Source organism: Strix aluco, chromosome 17 (assembly GCF_031877795.1).
Source record: "Strix aluco isolate bStrAlu1 chromosome 17, bStrAlu1.hap1, whole genome shotgun sequence".
NCBI classification, from domain to species: Eukaryota; Metazoa; Chordata; class Aves; order Strigiformes; family Strigidae; genus Strix; species Strix aluco.
In genome coordinates this window covers 8,978,395-9,006,149 of record NC_133947.1, presented here as the reverse complement: position 1 = coordinate 9,006,149, position 27,755 = coordinate 8,978,395, and the positions used below count along the sequence as shown (strand labels likewise).

The 27,755-nt window shown below is 40.7% G+C and overlaps 2 protein-coding genes across 2 annotated transcripts in view; both read left to right on the top strand.

Moving 5' to 3' along the window:
- The first annotated feature begins 834 nt into the window (after positions 1-834).
- On the top strand, positions 835-19,670 carry PARD6B (par-6 family cell polarity regulator beta). The gene is made up of 3 exons (XM_074843288.1): positions 835-1,095; positions 5,903-6,125; positions 15,102-19,670. The coding sequence occupies exons 1-3, from the start codon at positions 1,030-1,032 to the stop codon at positions 15,929-15,931; spliced, it is 1,119 nt and encodes a 372-aa protein (XP_074699389.1). The 5' UTR covers positions 835-1,029; the 3' UTR covers positions 15,932-19,670.
- Positions 19,671-25,263: 5,593 nt separating this feature from the next.
- Positions 25,264-27,755, top strand: part of BCAS4 (breast carcinoma amplified sequence 4) — a 45,300-nt gene continuing 42,808 nt past the window's right edge. The window contains exon 1 of the mRNA XM_074843116.1: positions 25,264-25,410. Within this exon, the coding sequence (XP_074699217.1) occupies positions 25,264-25,410 (147 nt within the window). The remainder of the gene's footprint in view (positions 25,411-27,755) is intronic.

Below are 27,755 nucleotides of genomic sequence, written 5' to 3'. Positions count from 1 at the left end.
ACCGACACGTTACCAGATCCTGCAATACTATTCGTCGTTAAAACGAAAACAAACTCCACGAACATCTTTAGCCCCAGGATGGATGTACATATGCATCCTGAAAGTAAGAACTCAAACTTTCATCCCGATCTAGACTTATTTTATGTAATCTGACAACGCATGAATACTGGTGCACTTTCTGTGTTAAATTCGCAGGAAGCCAAGATGCCTGAGGTGTCCCGATGCCACCCGCCTCCCGGGCAGCCTGGCCCTCGGCGTTCCCAGCACAGAGGCTGCGAGGCGCCAAGGCCCGGGAGCTGCCGTCCCGCCTCCCCAGCGCTGTGGGAGGGCGCGGAGGTGCGGGGTCCCGGCGGCGAGGGGCACAGTCCGAGGCCAGACCGGCCCCAGCGCGGGGGGCGACGCGCTGAGGCGCCTGAGGGGAAGGCGGGGAACCGCACTTCAGCCACCGCAGCCCTGTGCGCACACAGCAGCCCCAGCTACTCCAGGGCAAAGGTTGCCGAGGCACATCCCACACCTGCTCCCTAGGAGAAAAGAAAAAAAAAAAAAAAGACTTCCTTATCACGCAACAGCCCCTCCTCCTGCTCCTGCTCCTCACCCCGCCAGGCTGCCGCCTCCATCTTGGAACCCCGCCGAGCCAGGCGCAGGTGCTCACCACCGCCCGCCAAGCGGCGACTGCGCATGCTCGGCACGGCAGGTGCGCGGCCCCGCCCCCGCCGGCCGGCGCCCGCCCCTCGACGCATGCGCTCTGGCGCCGCCGCGCGGCTGCCCGGCCCCGCCCCCGCGGCTGCCCGCTGGCTCGGCGGCGCGGCAGGTGCCAGGGGCCGCCGTGGCCCCGCCCCCTCGCCCCGGTCTGAGGGCGGAGGCGTCGCGGCGGCAGGAGCCGGCGGAGCGGCCGCGGGTGCCGGGGGCAGTTGGCTTCGAGCCGCGCCGCTCGCCCTCCCCTCTGCCTCTCTCCGCTCTCTCCCCTTCCCGCAGCGCGCTCGGGGGCACCCGGCGGAGAGCGAGACGAGACACCGACCCGCCGGCGGCATGAACCGGCCTCACCGCGGGGCTGCGGGCAGCCGAGGCCTGGGCACCATGGAGGTGAAGAGTAAGGTGCGTGCTGGCCACCGCGGCGGCGCCGGGGCGGGAGGGAGCCGGCCCGGCCTGGCCCTGCCCTACCTTGCCCTGCGGGGGCGTCTGGTCGTAGTGTCGCCGTGGCGAAGGGCGGTGAGGGGACGGGGGGCAGGGAGAGCTGCTGACTCACCTGCCGGAGGTGACACCGGGGGCGAGGGGCCGGCGGCCGGCGGTGCGCGGCCCCGGCGTCGCTTGAGCTGCCCCTGCGGCCGCCGGGTTCCGGGAGGCGACGGGCTCCGTTGCCCACCTGCCTGTCCCTGCTCCAGCCAGCTCCCTCCGGTCTCCTCGGGCTGCTCGGCTGCTCCCAGGCTCAGGTGGCGGGAGTTAGGTGCTGGTGTCGCTTACTGGGTGCGCTGTCTGCAGGGGGGGGAGAAAATAAGTATTTTGGAAGTGTTTTACGAAAACACGTTAGTGGAGTTGGCCCCTTAGTTTCTGCATAGACTAAAAAATATACAGAGAAGTAGATAGATGTCTGGGGAAAGCTTGGGGTGTCTGGGCCAAAAGAGATACTTGGAGTCATGATTCAAACTCCAAAACCTGTTCTTCGTCTGAATTAGAAAAAGAGTTCATTTGTTTAACTTAGTGGTTGTTTCTGTACTTTTTTCGTTTGTTTAACTTAATGACCGTGTGTTTCTCAACATATTTTTTTTTGGTGGGGTAGAGCATAGCTTGCATTACTTAGTAGAGGTAAGCCCTGGCTAACTTACCTTAAAGTAGGGCTTGCCATCTTTTAGAGGCTACCTGAGGATTTTACCCTAGCAATTGTTTTATGAATGCTTACCTGTATATTATGGCTTATACCACCAGGTTCTTGTTGTCAAAGCTTTGCACAACTCTGTAAATTCTCTCATGGATGTAGCTGTATCTGTTCTTGCTATTAATTTTTCATGTGCTGGTTAGCCAAGGTCTTGCTGACAAAACTTTAATGTTCTGAAAGAAAGTACTTTTTAGTACTGGTTTATACTTGTAACATTTTGTTGATGTGTCATTCTGCAGTTAACAGTTGTAAAAGTGTTGGATGTGCAGTATTAGGTGGAGTGTCAACCTATTAGTTAAATATGTGTAGTGAGTTAAAACCCCCTTTTCATTATCTAGGCAAATTGCAAGTGCACCTATGTGGTTTCTTCTATTGGTAGAAAAATGTCTCTTGTAGGCTTTTTTTAAACTGTTCTACAGTCTGTCTGTATTCTGTACCTTCCTTTCCTGCTAATCAAGTGCTAGAACAGCAGTGTAAGTGAAGCAGTCAGGACTTGTGACGTTGTGTGGTTTTTTTAAGGATAACATAGTGCTGAAACTTCTAGAAAATGAATGGTTGGTCTCTATAGATTGAATGATGATGATTTCTTTGAAGTGTTAAGTTAACTTTCATGTGCACGAAACCAGAAAGCACAGGAATAGCTGGTAGCTATGATTTCAAATACTAGTTAAGCATAGCTGTTACTGTGGTTGGTGAAGTCTTTTTTTTTTTTTATCTATACTCTTGTAAGATTGAAAACAATCAGTACAATGTACTTATAAACAAATCCTTGTTGCCTCAGCCCAAAACTCTAGGCTTACTGTTCCCCCATTGTGTGTGTTTCCTTAAAATATATCTGGGGATCACCTGTGTGATGTGTTCATTGGTGCTTGAACAGAGAACTGTGGAAGTTCTAATGAATAGGACTGTCTCTGAAGTGCATATTATGAAGCAGGTTTCAAGGCATTCCTAGAACTATTTGTCGCTAATGCATTATTTACGAGCACCTTGATTTAATATAGCATAGGAGTCATCTTCCTTTCGTGGAAATGATAAATTCTAAAGGGAAAGGAGAAAGGCTTGTGTGAGAGGTGGAGGGGACCATTACTGTGGAGTGGTCTAGGCTTTGAAGGCTTATCAGCAATGTATGGCTCTTTATTTAGATATTCCAAATCAATAATCGTGCTCCATCTGACAAAGCTGTGCTAGCACAGCCCAGCTGCAGTGATATGAGCAAAATCCTTTTGTTAGTCTAGTTTATTCAATTTGGGTAACTGGTTTGAACTTGCCCTGGGGAGTCCCCATAGTGTATTAATTCCATTTAGCCCTTTCTCTCATCATAGAAAATCAAGTTTTATACCCCGAACTAGAGTTCCTGGTCATGGTATGGAAGTTACAAAATAAACTTCTAGTTCGCTAGATATAAAATTCATGTTTTTCCCCTCACTCTTATGACTCGGAATAATTTTTTTTTTCAGAATTAAATCTAATACACTGATAAGATAGATATGGTAGTTCATGCTCTATTGTTGCTGGAGATTTATAGTATAGCAGCAGTGTGCTGTGTTACAGAGGACTTAAAGATGTGTCTCATAAGAAGTCTTACTTAAGCAAATACTCTAGTAACTTCCTAGTATGCTGACATCCCTTGTACTGTGTTTTCCTAGATGAGTTACCAGTGTGCCAGTGTGCATTTGTAAAGAGCTCAGGTGGCAAGAAGCCTTCTCTTCTTAAGTTAGGCTCTTCCAATCTTTCATCTCCTCTAAACTTCCTAATAAATTGTAAGCACAGCCCATTTAATGGAATGGAGTGCAACGTTTGATATAAAATCAAAACATTTTGGGAGGTAAAATAAACTATGAAATTTCAGTTTTACTTTTGTCTTTTTTATCTGCTTTATAATAGTATTGATCATATAGCAAACCATGTTAGGAAGTAATAGCCAGATTATTAGTCACTTGGTGTTTGCACCAACTATGTATAAGATCATGTTGAAAAAAAAATTAAAATCACACTTTTGAAAATCTGGCCTTTTGTATACTTAACTGCAACAGGATTTAACATTTACTCCAAATTGATAGTGTGGTTGTTGGCTTTTTAAACTTTTATTACTGAATTATGTTTAAGCTACGTAGTCTTTTTGAAGCCAAACAATTGAAATTGATACAATGCTCTGGCATTCATACTTCACATAGTTGAAGAAATATTTGAGACACACAGGATAAAGTCTTTCACTGACGTCATGATTAAGTGTGCTGCTTCTGACGTGATGGGAGTTCCTCCTGCAGGCTTTTCTTTGCTTTTCTTGTAAGCAGGTATGAATCATCCCTTCTGCCTTATTGTTAGTTAATGTTACTGTAATTGGAGTGTTTCTAGAAGAGGAATGTTCCCAGATAATGCCTTTATTTAAAATTTTCGGAGGAAGGTGGGGAGTTGGGAGGTGTAACTTGTTTTGCTGTGCTTGAGTTAGCGTGGTGTTAATGTGCTAACAACAGGGTCCTTGTCTCCTTATTTTCATTCCTTTATTTGTATTGGAGAGCTCTACAGCTTTTATTCACCAAAAGGTTGTAATCAAATGTGAGTTAAAGGTTGGTCCGCAGGCTTGGTAATGTGCACCTTCACAGCTACTGTGTGTAACATATACCCAAGTATGTGATACTGAGGCTCAAACTTTCAGTCAGTGAGTATTTTGTTCCATGTGCCCTTCTGTTCTGCTTAAAAGGAAACTTGATAAAGAAATTATTTAAAGTCTTTATGTTCACTGTAGGTCAGCAATAGAATTCACAAAAAATGTCACCAACTTCTTTATTTTCTATTTTTTGATTAGTTTATTACCTTTTAATTCATATACGGCTTGGTCTGCTTTTAGTAACCTGGCTGCTGCTTTTAATTCCTTATAGCATCTTTGATATGTTGTGTGTGCCTGGTATGGAGGTTTTGGAATAATTTTTATCCAAAATTCTGTTTGCTTGGGGTCCTGCCTGTGTTGGGCAGAACACTATAATTTTACCAGTCATTCATGCTAAAATTTCAATTTGTCTAGTCTACATCAAATGCTTACTCTTTTATTTGCACTCAGTTTAGTCTTATGTCTACCACCACGGAATCATTGCTAGCATTGTTTTTTAATGAGTGTGTGTTATACAGGTGATTTAGGAGACAAGTGGATGAGGGAGCAGGGTTTTTTTGTTCAGATCATACTGACTAAATGCAAATCCTACTCCTGAAAGTACAGTGCCAGTGATTAAGTGGTGGTTTTGCTTATTTTCTGAATCTTGTCTGTTATATGCCCTGAATACAACCACATTTTACAAGACTATGCAATCAAGATTTGAGTCTTGATCATGTAGGGAAATGTTCTGATTGCTCTTAAGGAGTAGTGGCTGTTTGTTATATCTCTCTAGGTAAGAGCATCAGCTCACTAATGCTTTACTGTGCATAGTTTGTACTGAAACACAGCAGCCATTCTTTGTAGTTTTCAGGTCAAAGTGGCTTTTTCACTTGTTCAAACAGCTGGAAATCTGAAAATACTCAGTCTTGCATAGGTTAACCATAGCTGTATAACAACCTATACATACCGTTCTAAAGTGCACTGGAATTTCTTTGAAAGTTCCAGGTAGTCACATACCATAGCAGGTTAATCATAATTTTGTTTTTGAGCCACCATCAGTGCTGGGTATGGATTCTGTCCCTCACCTAGAGCACGGCTGTTTCATAAGCGTGTAAGAATCTGCAATTATTCTTGCACTAGTTTGTCACCTTAATGCTAAGCTCCCATATTAGTGAATGCTTTGACATAAACAGAACAATGAAAACAACTTTTGCATATTCAAAAGTTGTACTGTTTTATCAAGACCAAAAAATAGTTATAACTCTGGGAAAAAAATTAAACCAGTCTAAACTGTCCTTTTTATACCACTTAAAGATTATTGGTTGTAGTTTTTAGTGCCCTTTTGAATCCATAACACTCCTGGTTTAACATTGAAATCATTCTATTGCTTGAGGATGCTGGATTTCCATATTAATGATATAAGATGTATTTTGTTGTAGTTTGGAGCAGAATTTCGACGATTTTCTCTGGAGAGATCCAAACCTGGAAAGTTTGAGGAGTTCTATGGATTACTGCAACATGTACACAAGATACCAAATGTTGATGTTCTAGTGGGATATACGGACGTTCATGGAGACCTGCTGCCTATCAATAATGATGACAATTATCATAAAGCAGTTTCCACAGCCAATCCTCTACTCAGGATTTTCATTCAGAGAAAAGGTACGTGCACTTGGAGTCTGTGAATCGTGTTTATCCAGTTATACTGTGTTGCAGTAAACAGTGTGACATACGGAGGAAAAAACCCTTCAGCCCTATTTCATCATGCCGAATTCTGTAATAATTACGGATCATGAGAGGTATTCACAACTCATCTCTCTTGCAAGAGCTTCCTCAGGCAACCTATTTATACAAGCAAAAAAGCACAAAGTATTTAGTTCAGTTAGATAAAGTCAAGTTAAATCTCTAGCAAATGCTCCTTTCTGCGTTTGTGTAAGCACATGAAAATAAACTTTAAACCTCTGGGGTTTTCTACTCTGTATGTTGGATGCCTTTCACTTAAAATTCCGATCTTGATCAGATGAGAAGAGAGGCCATTACAGGATGGAAAGGAATCTTGGAAGTCTTATTACATGAAGTATTAAGTGTCAGTATAAATTAAAGAGTAACTTTGTAATATGCCACTCTTATGACACTTTTCTAATAAAACATTCTGAAGCTTTCAAAATGACAAGCTTATTTCGGTTAGCAAACCCCAAATGGGATTGCTGCTCAGTTTGTTGGTTTGACTTTAAAAATAGTCTGTCTTCTAGGTACAAAGTTCTTGTCTTTTTATAGTGTCTGCTTTTGTTCATAAAGGAAAAAAAATCAAGTTTGAAGTTGCATTTGCTCTTATCCAGGAGAACCATATTCAGTATACAGAACTGAAGGGGAGAAATTCAGTGATGTGATTTGAAATTTGTTTTAATCCAGAGAAGTTAAGAAAACCTGATTTCTGCACTTGTTGGTTTCCTGCTTACTTGCATAGAGGTGTAAGTGTGCATGTACTGTGTGTATACACATATATGTGAACACATGCATGTGCAGTTCCTATCCTAAGGCAGTCACCTGATCTTTGAATAGCAGACTGCTTCTTGCTTAGCTATTTTATAAAGATGTGCACTGTTTCTGGTTGTTGTTAAGACAGACTTATTTTCCTTAGAAAGTACATGGGCATCAGAAACTTTTATCCACACCCCACCCCCCCCCCCAAAAAAAAACCCAAACCAAAAAACAAACCATCCACAACAGCCTGACACAAAAACAATATTCAAAAAGAGTGTGGTTTCTTGCCAGCTGCTGTGTTGCTGGCAAAATGTGTTTTGTATTGAGGAAAGTATAGTCTAATAAGGCCTATGTTTTCAGTCCTGAATTAAAGGAATGAACTATTATTTGCTTTAATAGAACCTAGAGGTAGAAAAGGTCTATGATTCCGTTTAATCTCTTGCAGTAGCCACATGACGAGAACAGATAAGCCACTTTGTCAGACTGGGATTATTGAGTTTATATTTTAACACCATATGTTTTTAGATTGTTACTAGTGTTACATGTTTAATGCTGACTGTTACTAGTGTTACAGTTGTAACACCTTATACCTTCATTGTACCTTTATTTAAAGCATGATGGATTATTTCTTATTACTCTGGTGCGAGGAATAGATAATAGAATTTATATAATGCACAGAACTAGAAATAAGGTTAACCCACTTAAGTTTATCATGCCAAGAATCGATTATCAGGAAGAGCTATGTAGAAAGTATCAGTTGTCATCACCTTCCCTTTGAGACTAGAGTCTTGTGGCTGTAGAGTTTTAGGGAATAAAGAACCCAGGCTGGCATCCAAGTCCTGCACTTCCAGCACCGTACTCTGTTCTGAATTACTTGTGAGCACTTTCATCACTTCTGTTGATTAAATTGAGGCTTTGATTCCATTAGCATCTTTGCCATATAGAACAGAGGTTTGTTTGATGGAAAATAAGGAAATAACTTGATTCTGTATTTTGTTTGTAACGAAAGCTGTATTGCAGGAGTTAGAGATGTGTCATAGTCTGTTTAAGTGTGATTAATTCATCTGCACAGATCTTTATTGGCTGTACCTCTGAAATTGAAAATCAAATGTCTTAACAAATATCTGTTATTGATGGGGCAGCTTTGATCTGTGCTGCTTTGGAACAATAAGAAGTGACACAAGTTACTTTCTCACCTGCAAGGCTTCTTGTGGCTTTCACACATTCTCTTAAATCAGCTGGAAAATTTCTGTGGGCTTTCTAATGGAACTTTGCCTTTTTTAATATATATATATAAAAACAATAGTTGGGAATTTAAGATCTTTGGCAAAAAGCTGTTGTGGGCAAGAGAAAGTTTTTGCTGTCTTAAAAGATTACCTATTTAGAAGCTACATGCAATTTGTGGGAAGCTAACATAAGGTATGAGCAGACTACAACAAAATCTAGGGTGAATAGTATTAACTTCTTAGTCTATTGCATCCAAGGAACACCTTCAGGGGTTGAAATAAGAGCAACAAGATGCTTTTGCAATGTTACTAGTTGCAATTGTGATGACTCCAAAGTTTCAGAAATTTTGTTATGCCAGAATAAGCACTCTTTTCTGGTCAATTTTGACGTCTAATTTATGAAAGTTAGGAAGTTGTCTGTCCTCAGCGTTTATGTATGTTGGTTAATGTGGTGCGAAACCTAGAGATCCTGTAGTGAAATTAAATCACATTATTCCCCTTAGAGTCTTCTAATTGTATTTAACTAAATTACTTTAAAATATTTTAAACTGCCGCAGTGCTAAATCTAAAGCGGGGCTTGATATTGCACAAGTCAAGAATGGTTGTCAGTTTGTGGAAGACAGTTGCTTATTGGAATTTCATTCTGCAGTCTAACAGATTAACAGGTACTGTTGACATCTGGAATTTAAAGGTTAAACTGATGTATCATGATTAAATCCAGATGTATGGGAGTCACTCTGTCTGTGAGAAAAATCTTACTAAGATAAAATGGGTGGGAGAAATGGACCATAGTCCTCACAGACCCTGAAAGGCAGTTCAACATGGGGGACTTCGGATTGTAAATACAAGAATAATAGAGATGATAACAGAAGATACATTTCATTATAATGTCCTTAAAACTCACTGTTTTAAGGAGTATCACTGTAGGATATTAAATTGTAATATACAACTCTTAGAAGTTCTGCATGTACATGGCTGTATACAGTAAAAAGTGGATTCTTTGGTTAATTCACTTGTGCCTCTTGAGGTAGACTTTTTTCACTGAGAAGCTTTATTTTGGTGAAAAGAAAGGAGTTGGCTCTTTAAACAGCTCTCTGTGGAATAACCTAGCTATTCTGAGTCCTCTTCCTAAAAACATAGGCTAGTTTCCTAAAACCATGTTTTGTTATAATTTACGACTATATAGACAAGATTTGGGCTTATTTAAAAAATGCTAAATTGCGTTCAAATGTACTAATTATTTGGGAGTTTTGAAAATTTAATTCTTGAAGGGTAACTCTACATTGCTTTGCAAAAAGGTCAGGAAAACATTTTAAATATCTGTCTTGAACAATGTTAAACTGGAACCAGATTTGGCATTTGTGGGCTTTGTTTTAAATTTCATGCAATAAGTATATACAGATTGGTGCTATCTTGAGCTTGAAACTGCTGGGGAAAAAAAACCATTCTTGCAGGTTGTGGACTTCTCCTTAACACTATCTGTAGTTAACACCTTGTCCTCTGGCTTTATGCCAAAATATTTTCTGCTGCAGCTTTAAACTGATTAGCTAGGTGCCAGAACAAAGATACCTTTATACTCCAGAATATTGCTTTAGAAAATTTGTTTAGCAGTGGAAGAGAGGTTAAACAGAGTCATGCTGTTTGGCTGAGATTTGGAGAGATGAGTTTTCATCAACTTTCACTACTTCTCTTTCCCCACAAATTATGTAACTTTAACTGTAGATCTTAAGCTTTGTGCTAGTTTTGAATTATTAGACTACTAAGACTAGCTACAATGCAAAAAAACCCTACCCTCGGGTGCTTTATAGTTTCTTAAATGTTTTGACATATGGCTTGCAACTTCGGGATGCTTTTATTTAAACAATGTGTCGTGTAACTTGAGTAAGTTTCTAACAACAAAAGCACCAACACAGTGCTAAGATTTCCAATTGTATATTTGTCTTCTGAAAGAGTCTTTTAAAGTTCATATCTCTTCCAATAAATGCTTTTCTGATCTTAGTTTTTGTTTAAAAAGCACTTTTGAATCTCTTATTTCTCATACAGATATATTTAAATAATATTTATTTCAAAGCCAGTCCTTTTGCAACTGATCTTCATGTTTTCTATGGACTGTGAAAATATTTGATTTGGGCAAAAGTTTTAAGCCTTATCAGCTGATAGTTGTGGGAAGGCAAGCTGGGTAATGTGTTTTGTGAACTCTCATTTCTTGTTGGGGAAGGAAGTTGTGAATAGTTCTAGATCTAACTTGAGTGAAGAGCACAAACTTACTATGACCATTTGCAGGACACAATAAATCTACTTCTTGGATGTCATAAGTGTGTATATGTTTGTATATCTAGTACATGCCAAACTCACCGTGTAGGCACAGCAGGCCTGAGTGGCAGGAGAGGGTTCCTGGCGCATGGCCTGCTATGAAGGTGAAGAAGCCTTACAGCCCCCTGTGGCAAGCTGGGAACGTCAAATATGATATACATTTGATGTGACAGAATGTGTAAAATACCAGATACTCTGGTTCTTTGACAAGAATCTGAATTTGTGCACTTTGAAGTTAAGGCAAACCCCCCCAAACTGAATACTTTTTAATGTTGCAATGCATCTGGAAGAGCACTTCTAAGAAAATCAATACTGACAATGTTTTGATACGCTCTTTTCCAGTATACTGTTGCTGAACCAACTCTTGCAGTAAAAGCAGTAGAAACCTAGGGCTTCACTGGTACCGGTATGTTACTACCTATATCCTAGAGTTTTTATCAGCAACTTGCACTGTAGCGCAAATAAATTGTGCATGTATAATTTTCATATTTTCTTTAGATGATTTTGCTCTAAAAAAAAAGGCATAATATGGCTTAAGGTCTGAACAATATGGAACTAATCAGTCAAAATGCTTCCAATTTATTCATTGGCTCTCTGGAGAACTTCCTAAAGAACAAAGCTCTTCTGGAGTGATGTGGTGTTAAATGCCTAGAAATAGTCACCACTACAAAGCAAAAAAGTGAAGCTTTTGAAATAAGGCAAAATTACACTTCTTGACCATGCAGTGTCTCTCTGGTCCTTGGAATAATTTAGTCTTGTTGAATTTACCATTCATTGTGCAACAGTAAAACAGAGTTTTAAAGTATGAGATCTACACTACTTAGACATGAACTGCACGAAAAGGTCTTTAGTTTTTGAGATCACCAAGATGCATACCAGCTGCTGGTGGGGGAGGGGGAAATCCATGACCTAAAAAAATAACCTTTGCACTCATTAACATTCTTAATTCTAATACTCAAGTCACCATTGTCTATTGTTTGTCTAAAATCTTCACCTATGCTATCACTTTCTTGCTGTCATTGTGTTACATTGTATTCAGCAGCAAAAGATATTTAAGGCAAGGCCCTTCTGTCTAGTATCTTATTTCACAACTGCCCTTTCCAAGTTATTTTGTAAGCAATTGTAGTTCCAAATAAAAAAGAGAAGCTATTGCAACTCATTGAATTGCAAAAAAGTCCTCCCAATGTAATGACCAGATGTCTAACTTAAAGCTGGTTGGATGGGTTGTCAGTAGAGATAAGGGCAAAACTTCTCACACTTTTTTTCTTTGATCATAAATTTTAAGCAAACATTAAAAGAATTGCTCCATCTTGTCTGAAAAATCAGCATGTTAGTCTTCAGCAATGGAGTACAGGATTTTTAATGGCTGATCTTCAGTCAGTTAGATATCCCAAAATGCATTTTGCAGAGAAAATCGTAAGTTTGCATTTTTGGATGTGTGTTACACTTAGACATAGTCCACCTGTTAGATGCTTTGGTTTGGGAGGTTGGTTTGGTTTTTAATCAACCCACTCTTCAGTACAACTGACTTAACACTCTCAGGTATCAGAACAGATTTTAGGCTGTTTCAAAAGGCTTCTTGCTTGTTGAGATCTAATGTTATTTTAATTTAACCTTAAATCATAATTTTTTTCTCCTTCTTTTGCTGAAGAACAATAGTAATGCCATGCTTTTGAGAGAACTGTTTAGACTTCCAAATAAATGAAAAATTATTTCCTGTGTTCACAATCATCTAATATTCTCAAGCATAGATAGTGTAATTCTTCTGTTTGCTTCTACCTTCCTACTCTTCTTTGTACAGTTCATAGAATCATAGAAGAGCCCAGGTTGGAAGGGGCCTTGAAAGACCCTCTGGTCCAAGTTTTTATGGGAAGGGGAGCCTAGATGAGATAATCCAGCACTCTGTCCAGTGGCATCTGGAAAACCTCTAGTGATGGGGACTCCACTGTGTCCCTGTGGATGTTGTTCTACTGATTGATTGCTCTCACTGTAAAAAAAAATACCAAGACAACACACACACAAAAAAAAAACCCTACAAACACCCCCCCCCCCCCTCCACTTTCTTATATTGAGATGAAACCTCTCCCAGTGCAACTTGTAGCCATTGCTCAGTCTTCTCCATGTGTCTTTGTCCTCTTGGCATCCACCCTTTAAGTACTGAAATACTGCAGTGAGTTCCCCCTGAGCCTGTTGTTCTCTGGAGAGGAAACACCTAACTCCTTCAAGTCCTTCTTCATAGGGCAGGTTCTCCAGCCCTTTGATCATCTTCCTGGCCATCCTTTGGACCCTCTTCAGTCTGTCTATATCTTTCTTGAATTGTGAGGACCAGAACTGGCTGCAGTACTCCAGGTGCAGCCTGACAAGCACTAAGGAGCGGGTTGATCACATCTCTACCTCCACTAGTAATGCCCCTGCGGATGCCGCCCGAGGATCCAGTTTGCTGGATTCCAGCGTGCTGCTGAATCACATCCAGTGCATCCACCAGTCCCTTTCAGCAGGCTGCTCCCCAGCCACACGCATCACAGCCTGTACCGGGCTCTTTGCTTCTCTCATCCCAGGTGCCAGACTTTGCACTTGTCCTTGTTAAACTTCATGCTGTTCTTGCTGGCCCAGTCCTTGATTTAGCTTCATTTTTACCTGCTGAGCCTAAGAAGGCAGGGAAGCGGATTTTGCAGAGGCTGTCTCAGTGGGTGAAGTGGGAGAGGAGAGTCCCTAGGGTGCTGTTAATATGCACTTTTTCACATGAAGTGAGAGCACTGTGGGGTGTCTGCTGAAGTAACAAATGTGGAACGATTTCTGTTAGTGCAGAAACACCAGTCTGGGTGAAAGATAGCCAAATCTGAGAAACAACAGAAGTAAAAATTAACTATGCAAGGTGGATGTGATATTCAAAAGGGGCATCCGTGTCCTCCCAAAGTAACTGAGATTGTCACAAAAGTGACTCCAGAGTATAGCATGGCTGTGTAGACTTAACTGTCTTCAGAAATAATTCCTGTTTGTGTCAAACAGTTGAGCAACTTTATCTATAAACTCTACTTTAATGCAAAAGATGTTCTGTCTTTAGCAAACAGCTTTGTCTCCCTTAAGGTGTGATTGGTTTTTTTAAACAACAAAAAAATGTAAATGAGGCCATCATTATGACACATTTTTTAAACCATGTTGATGAGCTATTTCATTAGTATTGTGTATACACAAGGTATGAGTTTATGATAAATCCCTTTGGGTTTTTTGTGGGCTAATTTATATTTGTTTCTTCTCCTGTTGTCCTTTATCTTTTAGAATACTACGTTCAAGGCTGCATTAGTAGACTAACTCTTCTTGTTTTCAGCAGCCCTAATGTCTGAGGGAGGGAGGAGTTAGTATTACATGCTGGAATAGTGTTAGACTATTGCTTCAGAACTGTTCTCTGTTCTACATTGCTTAAAGCATCTGAAGAGACAAAATGTAACTGGTATATGTCTGTATACCTTCAGCTTGGCCTAGAAAAAAATAATCTGACTTCCCAACTCTCACTGTGTACTTTTTTTCGTCAGCAATTGACAGCTCTCCTGAAATTTCACCCTAGGATAGCATTTCCATAGTTATTTCAATTCACAGATTGAAATGTATAGCAATTCTTTTACTTTCTTGGCTGTACCAGTGGCATCTTAATGTGATAACATAAAGAAATCCCAACTTCTTTTGAGTCCCAGGGTTAGTGCAAACCAGTCCTGCTTGATTATTTTTTTATCCACTGCAGAATAAAATCTATGCAACATTGCAAAAATACAACTGTAAATCCAAGGAAACTCAGATCTGAATGGGTTTTGGTTCATTGTTTTTGGAGAGTTATAGCATATTAAAAAGGAAAATGGAAGCTTCCTTTGCTAAACAGGCATTTCAGACATCAGAATTGCTTCCGCAGAACATGTTTTCTCTTCCATTAGAAGTATTTGTATGACTTGCATATGGTTTTTTTCTAAAATTCTATGCCATTTGCATACTTCTGTATCAGATTGTGGCAGTTACAGCATTGCTTGTATGAACAGTTTTGCTTGAAGTATTTGTGTGCAAGATCTCTTTGTTTCTGCTCCACAGACATTTTACCTACATTGCATGGGGGCAGGGAAGAGAGTGCAGAATGGAATAAGCTTTCTGGAGTTTGAATCCAGGTCACTTGGCTGGCTTCCAGGAGCTAGGCAATAATAGGCACACTGGCTGCTTTCCCTTTTTCATTCTTTCTTTTCCAATGATCTGAAACCTGAGGAGAGAAAACGAACAAGTGGAATTACTCTGAATAAAATTAAAATGTTTCTAGGAATGTACTCACTCTTTCCATTCTAACCTTTCTCTCAAGCAGCTAGAATATAGTTTTGTATGTCTCTACTACTGCAAACTCGCTTTAATTTTTGTGTACTGTCTTTCTTTTGGTAGAAGGAAACCAAAAGTATTGCAAACTTTGACAAATCTCATAACATTAAAGCTCTTGTTTCGTGTGTAGAGAGAAATATTTCTACTATAGCAAGCCAAAAACCTTCTGGATTAGATATTTCATTCTGCTAACCTAAAGCACGATAGCAATGCGATATGGACCGTATGTAGTGTGATCTAATCATCAACGTGCTTTGTCTTACAGAAGATGCAGACTACAGTGCCTTTGGTACAGATACTATGACAAGGAAGAAAAATGTCTTATCAAATGTGTTACGTCCGGATAATCACAAGAAGAAACCGCACATTGTCATTAGCATGCCACAAGACTTCAGACCAGTGTCTTCTATTATAGATGTAGATATTCTTCCAGAAACCCATCGTAGGGTACGACTTTACAAATACGGAACTGACAAACCCCTTGGATTCTATATACGAGATGGCTCTAGCGTCAGAGTAACACCACATGGATTAGAGAAAGTTCCGGGGATTTTCATATCTAGGCTTGTCCCTGGAGGTCTGGCTCAAAGCACAGGCTTACTGGCTGTCAATGATGAAGTACTGGAAGTGAATGGAATAGAGGTTTCAGGAAAAAGCCTTGATCAGGTTACAGACATGATGATTGCAAACAGCCGTAACCTGATCATTACAGTAAGACCAGCAAACCAGAGAAATAACGTTGTGAGGAACAGTCGGACTTCTGGCAGCTCCGGTCAGTCTACTGAATCTAGCCTTCCAAGTAGCACGCCAAATATTTTAGCAAATTTATTGCCAGGAGAGGAGGAGAGTGATGAAGAGGACATTATTATTGAAGGTAGTGGTGAGCCACAGCAGATTCCAAAAGCCGCGCCTACCAGCGAAAGCCTAGAATCGTTGACGCAAATTGAACTCCTTCATGAGTCAACACAAAATGGATTCCTTCCTTCCAGTGAGATGAACTTGAATCATTCAGCAGGCAGCATTAGCATGGAATATGAAGTACAAGGTCCAGATCATAAATCATTAGAAGAAGATGGAACTATAATAACGCTATGAAATTACATTTGTGTACTTTGTACTAAGTAAGGATGCCATACATGTTTTAATTCGGCTTAATATGTAATACGTTTTATACCTCTCCATCTACCAAGCACTGCAGTTAGATTAAAAGGATGGAAAAAAGTAAATACAAGAAGTTCAAAATTATGTAAGTTGACTAACTTCAGCTAATTCTGCACTTCAATGTAAATACTTCACAAAGATGGAAGATAATTGATAAATGACTGAAATTGGATGAGGAAAATTTATATAGAAAATGAAGGATATCTAAGAGATGGCTGTGAGCTTTCTTTTAAAGGTACTTGATTTTTTTTAAAATGCAGAATACTACTGGTTCTATAGAAGTAAACTTCTATTACTGTGTGAGGCTGACTAATGTACTGTGGTTTCATGTTTATCTGAAATGCTGCTTACGTAAGATGGAGCTGCTTTAGCCTCTTCATTCCTGCTCAGGACTGCCATTTAGCACATTGAGCAACAGGGATATGTGATAGTGGTCAACGGTTCAACAACAGTCAGGATTTGAAGGTGGGGGCTTCTGAAGTTGACTGTTCCTTTGTAAGTGAATGTGCAACCACAGGCTCATTAGTCATGCACCTTTACTGGTTTTAATGGCAAAGTAAGCTTACTTTTAATGACTATGATTTTGAAATTCAAATGTGAAAGTCTTAACGCTTGTGCATCAAAGACCTGTTCTCATTTTAGTTTGCAATACTTAAGGATATCATTGGATTTAGTTGCTAATCCCAGTAAATTTCAAAGAAATCAAATGTAGACTTAATGCTATGAAAATAAAATAACATAATCTGTGTTAAAATCTCAGTTCTAGTAGAAGCTGTAAGGGTTTCTACTAGCAAAGGTTTGAATTATGATTTTCTTCAAACCTTAACAAGTTAGAACAGTTTAAATTAAATCCCTGGATTTAAAAAAAGTCTTAAATCAGAATGAGGCTTTAATAGAACTTGCTTGATCCATGTGATATTTAATTATTCATTATAAAGAACTAAACTGTAAATGGTGATCTTTTTGTGTACCACTGGCTGGGTGTTTTGAGTATTACAAAGTTGCTATATGTAAAAAGAAATACTCATGACAAGTCCTGATACTGCAAGTGCGTAAGTATGCATGTAATCAGCTGCAAACTTCCGAGGAGAATTGCAAGGAGAGGTTTCTAGCATTATTCGTCCTTTTTCCCTTTTTAGTGTCTTTGCTTTACCGCTTTGGCACTCAGTTCCCAACCTGACCCTCCTCTGGGAACATAAGTTGTTGCAGGAAAATGAGATGGGGACTAATGGGATTGGGGAGAAGGAATGATGGAGCTTCTCACCAGGGATCCAGTAGTCTGTGTCAACCTCTAAGAAAGAAGTAGGATGCTACCAGTTCTGTACTGTGGTATTGTGCTTAGTCTAGGTTCTTGGAAGCATGTTAGACCCTTTAGGGAGATGTGCTGTGTGGGAGAGGAGACTAACCCCTTTCTCTTTCCCTCATTCTATCTTGAGGAAACATCTACCTCTGTAACTTTAGTAACAAGAGACTAACTGTAAGTTTCATGTTAAGGCATGTGTAAGAGTCTTTATAGGCTGTTAGAGGCTAAAACCTTTGTAACAATATAACAAAATTGCTTCAGAAATTACTGCTGTTTAATTTTACTAAATGCAAATCTTAAATTCGTATCTCATGAGCAGTAGTATTTTTGAGCCTTCAATACAGTTGGAGTTCAGATCTTATAGATGTCAAGAAAGCTATTCATGGCCATTTTGATTGATGGAGAGTTGGCATAACAGACAATGGTACTCTGCAAATACAGGTTAGAGTTCCGCTGTGTCGGATTTATTTATGGTTTCTTCAGTGTGCATATGGAGAGGCCCTGGAATATTTTCCAACATGAGCAAGAATTTTGAAGCATGTTACTTATTTTGCTAATAATTATTAAAAATGAAGTAACTACATCCACTTAGTGTGAAATGAGGAAAATGTTCGTTCTGCAACATGTAGACTTAAAATATACATGTTTTCTGTCAGTGCTGCTCTACGCTTCCTTTATTTAAGGAAGATTGTTTACTTTAAAATGTCTTTTTTTCCTTTATCAAAAGACTTTCCTTCCTGTATGAAATAATCAGTGGAGGGTGACTCTCATTTATTATGCTAGCTTGCACTTCTGTGCCTTTTGTTTACTTGAATGTATTGTGAATAATCCAAGGAATAAAGGCACTTGGATGAGAAGAGAAATGAAGTCCACAGACACAGAAAATGAACTGGTAGTGCACTTAATACAGGTGTGATGTTTTCATTCAGCGGAAGTATGTTATGGGTCTAATGCAGTACGTTAGTGTTTTGCAGCTTGGATAATAGCTTTGAGCTATTAACTTACACGGGAGAGTTGAGTCTGAGAATGTTAGTGTTGTAAGGTACTGCTTAGGTACAAACACCCAAGGTTAGTGGGCTGCCAAACTCTGTGTTACCTAATCTGTACTTGTAACAGATGCATGAATAGTTTGACCATATATGCCAGTATTAAGGACTTACAAAAATATAACTAAAGTCCTACTCTAAATTGCATGAGAATTCATTTCTTGGGACCTTTCCTGCAAATTGATTAATATAAATGTGAGATAATATTCTTTTTGGGACACATCATGTTCTGTTTTACAGGAATCTGGTAACAATGTAGTAAACTAAGCATTTAGGACTTGATAAAAACATTAAAGAATAAACCTAAAAATGGGTTTTTAAAAGTGTGTATTTACAGTTACAATGACAGACTGCACAGCATGTAATTGCTTAATGCTGCAGTTACCATAAAGTTTCTAAAGTTCTTCCATATCTTACTAATGTATACACTGCTAATTACAAAATATTTTAAAATTGTTACTTCAGGATGATCAATGGTTGATTATGAGTGGCTAAACTTAATTTTATATATAAATGATGCTGGGGCTCAGTATAAGGTTTTCTAAAATATGCTGATATTATTAGCCTTTCATTTACTACCTCCTAAACTTTTAACATCTTTACAATTTCCTCCCTGGAAGAAAATACTTAAAGGCTTGACTGTTTTATATAGATTTTATCTTTAGCTAAAAAAAAGAAAAAATCCAGAAGTCATAGTGAGGATGCTACGCATGATTGACAATGTTACGCTGCTATTAATGTAATCTTTGTGTATTAAGTATCCTGTATATGTAAATTGTATTTTCAATCCAGATTTTATAAATTAATTTATAAATATCCAAATTATTTCAGAATGGAGAACTAAAATTCCTTTGACTAGTGTTATATGTTGTGTACATGCACAGTGGGGGGACAATTCATTCCTTACTTATGACTGGGAGATTTAAGTGCACCTTAATAGGAAAAAAAAATTCTTAATAGAATTAAGATGCATTTACTTTGAAGTTCTGCTATGGTACTGGATAAGTCAAGCCTAACTGTGAATCATTTTTTGTTTTCCACAGCTGAATTAAATTTAGGACAATGTTCTCACAAGCTGTCTTTAACATGTGTATTTTTGTGAATATTATGTATTTTCTAATTAAATTTTACTTGCAATGTGATTTTTACATGAATGAACTTGTTTAAAATGTCAAATATCAGTATTTTTCTTACAACTTTAATGTATAATGTACATTGGTATCTCACTGAATGAAGATTGATTTTACAAAATCAAGCTAGATGTAGTTGTATATTAGTCTTATATTTTTACAGACTGGAATAATAAATGGATATAGAAATAAAATGTTTTTTTCTCAATTACTTTGTCAGATAAGGAAAAATGAGGAAGAATGTATCCTCTTAGTCTCAAGTGTGAAAGTAGATGGGCTTCATTTTCTTTTTTTTTTTTCTCTTGGGTAGCTAAGTGGGCTCTGTTTTCATAGCAGTCTTGCTGCTTCTGCTCCCTTCTCTGGAGCAAATCTCTACATGTGGGAATTATGCAAGGGTTCAAAACACTTGTCCTTCAGTCCTGTTGACTAACCTGTGATGTGCTTATTCCTACAGTAGCTGCAAATAATGAATCTTACATTGTATGGCTTGCTTGGGGACTACTCATAGTAACATTTAGGTCCTGAGGCCTGGGAGATGGTTCCTCATCCTCCGTCACCTTTGTCAAGTGCTGCTGGTGATGTGGAGGTTTTCACTGTTCCTGTAAGTATGTGGTGTAACTCTCTGATTTGAAGTCTTAACTTGAACCCATTCCACTTGCAAATGTTTTCTCCCATATCTAATGCCTTGGCAGCCCTTGTAAACATTTACCTAGTGACAAAAGACTTGAGTTTTGTTTAGCCCTTTTGTGTAGGGCTTTTGTAACTGCTGGTCTTGAGGCCAATCATATGACTTCTATGCTGTACCTTCCTTCACATATGCATGACTAGCTCCATTTGTATGGATCAGTACTCTTCATACTTGCCTGTGTAGCTATGGGGAGGTGACAAAAAGACTGAGAACAGCATTACAGTATCTTCATGTTGGTATGTGACTGAAAGAGCCACATCTACTCCATCTGTGTACTCGAGTCTGTGTGTCTTGAGGCTGGAAGAAATGTATTTACTTTGCACAGAACCTGACAGCTCACTCCTAAAGGAATGCTGAAATTGGTATGGTATTCTTGGAATGGTGTGAGCTTTAAAAATTCATCCTGCCTGTACTAAAATTCAGGTGTAGTATTTTTCCAACTTCAGAACTTTGATCCAAATGCATAAAGCTCTGAAACTGGGAGAGACATCCAAGTTACCAACCCTTCTTTAACATGTGAATTGTGGGAGCAAGTAACTTTCTAGTATTGTAGCTGAAATTTCTCAAGTATTGGACTCTCTGAACAAATCAAATATGAAGAAATAGGAGGATCAAAATCTTGAAGGATCGCAGACAGACTGCAAGATTAGACAGCAAAATGGCAAACAATCCAGTGTAGGTTAAGTGTGTACGTGTGGGGGAAAAAGTTTGTTTTAATTCTGCATATGTAATGGCGAATCTAGGCAGGCCCATAACAAAACTGAGTAGTAGAGGACTGATCACTCTGAAGACTCTAAAAAGCAATAAAGCTGTGTGTAAACAGTTTTGTATGAGGAAATTAAATATCAACAGATGGATCGAAAAAGTGCAATTGAATATAATTTCCACTTACCAACTCTTGAGTTAGTTGATTCACAGTCCACTTTATCTCCCTAAGAAGTCATTTTTAACGAGGTCAAAACCACATTGAATCTAGAGGACACTATTTCATGTAAGGTATACTGCTACAGAATCAGCCTGGTGTTGACCCAGACTCTCTGCAGATGCATCTGCTCCAGTGTCCCTTGGCTGGGGACTGATGCTGAGCGCAGGGGGTACTTTCACTGGGGCAGGACATGCTCCTGACAGCAAGAGCACAGACAATTTCACTGGACCATTAGTATCCATTAATGTTTCTGTGCCTGCCAGCAAGCTTCCACGTATTAAGAGAATTTGTCCTAAGTAAAATCCCTTAAGAATCAAGGCGGTGGGTTATTGCAGGAGTGAAGACTTAAGGAACCTGTCCTCAGAAACGCATGTATCTCTGAGGATAACATAAGCTTGATGCTTTAGTTTGGACGAGAACTGAAAGAGTAGGCTAATGCTAATATTGACCTGGACTGAATCTGCGGTGAAGACACAGAAGTTAATCTGGGACGCTTTAAAGGAATGAAACTAAAGTGCATACTCGTACAGGTCAGCAGCACTATTTCTACAAATCACTGTAATCCCTACTGGTAGTTTTCCTAAACTAAGAAACTAATTGTAAAGGAAGATTGTAACTTTCCCTTACTGCTGCCTCCTTGAGGAAGGAATGCAACTGTTCAGTACCACGCAGTAACATCTGTCCTTTAAATGCCAGCAGTACTTAACTTTTCTCAAGGTGATGAGCTCTTAACAAGGTGTTAGGACTTCAGTTATTTTATTAAATTGAAAATTCATGTATGGTTGCAGATACAAAGACTTTCTGGGATTTTCATAGTAATCAATTGAAAATACTCTTCTTGGTATACCAACAGGAAAAACATTTAGACTAGTGCTAAATACCCCTTTGAAGTTTTCTTATCTTAAAACTAGCTGTGACATTCTAGTTTTAGACTTGCCTGAATTATTCTCATGAACGTGTGTCCCTTGCAATACAAGTATCAATATTCAGATACTATTATGTAGTAGTTGCATGCGGTAATGCTAGAGAGGAATAATCAGCTTCAGGGTAGCTTCATCAATGGCTTCTAATACTAACATGAGGAAAAAATGTGTTAGTAACAATATTGTTCTTGGATGCTGTAGAAGCATGCAAGAAATGTTACAGCTGGTTCTTGGAGAGGTGAGATTGTAGCCAGGATCTGAGAATTCAGATTCCTTGTGCAGCTATGATAGATCACTTGTGTACTTTCCCTCTCAAATAGGAGATAAATTTGTGTCTACAGACTTAATGTAGTATGCTTGATTTTAAAAGTGCTTTAGAAATATGAAGCACAAAGCAATTTGAAGAAGTGCTCTGCTATTTAACCAGCGTTTCTTATTACAGCAATTCAGAAGTGTTGCTAATAAGATATCATTTCCTGTCCTTCCAATTAACATTCCTTTCTACATGAACTACCATTTTATTACCTGAGTATAAGGAAATGCCTTGCATTTCATCAGTGTGAAAGACTTGTATTGGACTCTGTGATGTTATGTTTAAAAAATTACATATTTATTGCCCCCATGTTTGCTTTCCTCAGGAGAACATGGTTCTCTGTGGTGCAATGACTTCTTCAGAATACTTTCTTTTGAGCACTTGATAATACCTAGTTACTGATATGGTGCTTTTTTTTTTTTGTAGTCACAGATGCGATGGCAATGCTCAGAAACAAGGAACAGTTTGAGGGACAGATGAGAACGGCAGATTATATGAAAGGAGAGAGAAAGTAGGGACATCATCCAGTGCAGGGGTCTGTGCTTCTATAAAATCCATTTTATAATGGTGTGATTACGGTCCGTGCTTCTATAAAATCCATTTTATAATGGTGTGATTACAACAGACAAAGCTGATGTGTATCATAATCTGGCATGTCTAAATCAGTTCTGAAATTAAGTGGCCTAGTTATTCACACCTGCAAGACAAAATGGAGGTAAGAGTGGAAAAGTAGGAAGCAAATAGGAGATATGCTAATGTAGGAGGTGAGAGTCTCAGCATATTGATAAAAGCTACTATATCTGCAAGCCTGGCCTCACTTAGACCCTCATCGCTGTAACAATGACCTCTAGGCATGAAAGGGGTATTCCTGTTGTGAGACACTGAAATTCCTACAAGGCCTTTGCTTTTTTTCTTTGCTGCTTTGCTATTGAGGACCCAGTAAAAAAAGTGAGGTTCTCATCTCCTTGTTGGAGGATGCAAAGGATCTGGAATTCTTAAAATGCTGAGGAGACAGTATTGAATACATTTCAGATTTCTCCAACTTTCTGAATGTTACATACGGTTACATAAAACACTTGGACTTTTAATTCAGAAATTTAAAATCCTAATAGCTTAAATCCCTTAACCTTGTTATTGTCTGCTCTTCATACTCTTTCTATCCTGTGCTATAAAATGAGAAAAGGAAATACATTTTGCAAATTTATGAACAAATGAGCTAAAGTTTAATGCAAAAAAAACTACTTGCTAAATTTTATCTGGTGCATCTTTCCCTGATAAGAAACACTTATTTCAAAAAGACAGAATAAGAAACCCTCAGGGTCTACAGCATAAATGGTACCTGAGTGTTAACTCTGCAAATACATAGCAAGAAAGCTGCCCAGACCTGGAGAGCTTCAACTGAAATGACAAATAAAGTACCCAGAGACGCAACGTGTTTGTCCTCTATGCAGTGCTGGTCAGTGGAAGGATCAGGTTTTGCAAATACCTTACAATTCTTCAGATAAGAGGTTTTTGGTCACCACAAGTGTAGTATAAAAGGGTCTGTCTGCTGCTGTTGTCAGAGTGATGTAGACTAGATTCAGCTTGCTGTGTCTGTCCCTGCTCTTGAGAAAAGATTTGGGGAAACCCTGCAACCTATTAGCTCGCTCTTCTGTTGCTTCAAGTACCTCTTCAAGCCTGGCTGCTTTGATCTTCTCAGCAAACTACAGGCTATAAATTTGGCATTTTCTTATGAATGCTAAACTGAATTTAAATGTCTCCCATTATTCAGCAATAATTTTATCTTATCCAAAGCCAAGAAAAGCTCTGAATGACAGTGCAGACCTCTTGTGGCCTTCTGCTTTGCAAGCACTGAAAAGTAGTTTTATATAGTATAAAATTCTAGAATTAGATAATGTCTCAAACTGATCAGTGGTAAATACTGCATATTGCTTTATGTCCCTGCTCCTACAGAGTCCGCTTGACCCTAGATGAGTCTTCTGTACAGGATGCATGGGCCATGCCTGAGGGCAGGCTGCTTCTGACCTCTTCCAACCGAGAGTAGCACTGCTATTGAGAAGGAACACTTTTTGAGAAATCCTCCCCCTGTTCTGTCTACCAATCCTTGACTGATCTTTAGTTACCAAGTGGGTCCTGTTTCCTGCTTAGACGAGGAAGAACAACTACCAAGCTGAGAACAGATGGTTATTTTTGTCTCAAATCTAGCTGCTGTCTTGATCATCTGTCCTTCTCTAAAATATTGCTTTGGTTTAAGGGTGTGTTTTGAAGGAGCCTAATGCAAAGAAGAGCATCTTTTGTGGTGAAGAGGCATCCCAGAAGCGTCTCTGCGGGCTTCCCCAGGGTGTCTCTCGCAGCTCCCCCCTCAGGGAGGAGGACAGGGTGTTGTGACTGGGGCACTCGTGTCAGAAGTTCTGCTCTGCCTAATACGAAATTGGATGTCTGTAACCTCAAGTCATCTAAATACCTTGCAAAGAGGGCATAGAGAAATTCTGAGCACCTTTAAAGTTGCATTTTCAGCTGCAGCCTTTAATTTCCTAGTTATTAAAAACTAGACATCGAGTCCTGTGCATCTGCTCAGGGCCTGCCTGGCCTCTCTCCTCCAGGCCGCAGCACGGCCTTGCTGGAGCAGAACGCTCTGAGGAAAACTTGATTTTAGAAGCGGCCGCCTGCGGGCGTTCCGCGGTGCCGGTTTTTCCGCGGGTGCGGTGTGGCGGCTGTACGCGGCGCGCGGGGGGCCGGGGCCGTTGCAGTAGGGGCCGTTGCGGCGCCCCGGTCCCGCCGCCCCGCGCTGCAGCCGTTGCGGCCCCGCCCCGCTAGGTGGCGCGCGCGGCCCGCGGCGGCGGGCGGGGAGCGCTGAGGCGTCGCGGCCCCGGGAAGCCCCGGCTGGGCCGGGCGGGGGGGAGGAGGAGCGGCGGCCGGGGGCGGAGCGGCGGCTGCCATGAGCTCAGCCGGGGACCGGCGGCGAGCTGCCGCCGAGGGGATGCTGCGGCCGGAGGAGTCGCCGGAGCCCCGGGCGGGGGCGGCGGCTGAGGAGAGCGGGGCTCGGCGGTTCGGCCGCTGCCTGACCCCGCCGCCCGGGGAAGAGGTAAGAGCGGGGAAGGGGGGGGCGAGCAGGGGCTGCCCCGGCCCGGGGGCGGTCCGTCAGCTGGGGAGCGAGGGGCGGGCTCGGCGGCGCCCCTCGAGGGGCGCCGGCTGTAGCGGCCCGGGGGGCGGTTGAGGGGCGGGGAGGCTGCGGGTGCGGCCGGCGGGCCCCGCGCCGGGCAGGGGCCCGGGGGGTCCCTGGGGAAGGGGGCGGCTCCGCCCCAGCCGTGGGGGCAGAGACTGCCGGGGGGCCGGTTCCCATTGGCAGCCCTCGGGGTCGCCCTGCCCGGTAGCTGCGGAGGCTCCTGCCCGCCGCGTCCCGGCGCCTGTCTGGGCAGGGACGTGCGAGGCGCTCCCCTGCTGCCCGGCTCCGGGCTCGCCCGCTGCTCGCGATGCTTGACTTATTTTTGGAGAGAGCGGAGTGTTCGCGTTCCCTCCGGCTGAGCAGGGCCTACTCTTCAGGTCTCCCCGGTCTGGGATGCAGTGTTGGATAAAGTTGAGCTACTGCTGAGCTCCTGAATAGCTGAATAAGTGTTCCATGACTATGTGCTGCTACTCTGTTATTTGTTTTTTGCGGAAACCAAGTCTGCTGGTGACTGTAAAGTCACGCTCAGAGCACTGATGTGATTAAGTGGAATGATGCTTAATTTGAGTGAGGCTCTTCGGTGCGGTTAGTTACCAGAGTCTAGCTGCTCAGCTCAATCAGGATGGTGACAGCGGTGATCCTGCGTGGCACTGTCGCCATCCTGGTGATGGACCAGGGACGCTTGAGACCCCAGAAGGCAAAGAGAGAGGGTTTGAAGTTGCACTAAGATACACCCCACCTTAAAAAAGAGAGGAAGACTAAAACCACCGAAGTAGAGAGCATTTGGGAGTATCCCCCCTTTCTGACCTGTAGGTAGTTCCTATCCCACTTGAGCCTGGTGGTGATGTAAAGTGAACAACTTTCTCTTTGGGTAGATTATTGAAAATTTTCTCTTGTCAAGATAAAAGACGCTCCTAAATCAGTCTTTAAAACAGCTTTCCCTCACCCCCATCCTTCATTTTGTCAGTAAAATGTTGATGTGATTTATTTTTGTCTCCAAGAAAAAAAAGAATGGGAAACTTGTTCAGTTTCACTATTCAGAGAATTTTTTTCGTATGCCTCTCCCTTGACATCATCACTCCATCAATTTAATCTCTCCATATGTGGTTATCTATGATTTGCAGTAAGTCAGGCCACCTACACACATCCAGATCTTGGGATCTTTGATTTGTTTTTCTGTTCAGCATTTTCCAGGAGATGATATAATGCTTAGTCCATGATACCCACATAATTTTCGTGTGGTTAAGCCACTGACAGCTTTTGCCTTCCTTCTGGATTAAGAGCTACTTTATTAGTCATCTACACATCTATAGTGGGCCAGAAACAAGTATTGTTAATGCTATTAACAATTACAAAAATGCATTTTCAAGCTTGATTAAGATGACATTTCAAAGTGAACTACTTAGTAGGAAATAAGTTTCATTAAAGTTCATGTCAGCTGGATTCTATTGGTTTCATCAAGTGCCACTCATGCTGGTGTTAAATAAGAAATAAAGACCTGCCAATTGATAAAACAAGTTTCCTGTATGGTGTTGTGTGGCAGGCTATGTATTTTTGTAACTGAGTACCAAGCCTGTTAGTTCTTACAAGGAATACGGAAACAACTTGTGTTCTTTGCTACTTGCAAGTCATTCTGTTTCCTTCAGGCATCTTCAGCTGAAGGAACGTTTTACTACTGATCTCTCTTGATTCTTGCACATATTGGTAGCTTGCTCAAAGCAGCAATATAATTTACGTATTTTCCTACTTGGGTATTAATCACAGCTTTTGTGGAAGCATCTTCTTAAGTCTCTCTTCCTGTGGGCCTTGCACTGCTAGCTCAGCTCTGTCACATGTCACAGTGTTGTGGAAATCAGAATGAGAGCCTTCAGTTCCTTTTCACAAACACTTGCCTTAGTTCTGCATTTTTCAAGTTTTGTAATTAGCAGTAACAATTTCCTGTAGCATATAACTCCTAATTTTCATTATGATTTTTAATTTTATGTAGCAGTTGTAGCACATGAGACTATGATAATGATGAATGCAAAATAAGAGATTTGTATAGTCCAGTAGAAGATTTTGCTAAGTGACAGCTTTCAAGCATATGCTGCATGACATAATATTATTCTTCCTAATTTGAATGTATCCTCTAAATAGTCGTGAAATACTTTAATTTTACTATTGAAATACACTTGCCATTCTGTTATTTTTGTTTCCCTTTATGCACTGATTGTTTTCCCTTTGTAGGGCTTTTTTTCAGTATTCTGAAGCTGGCATAGGAGGAC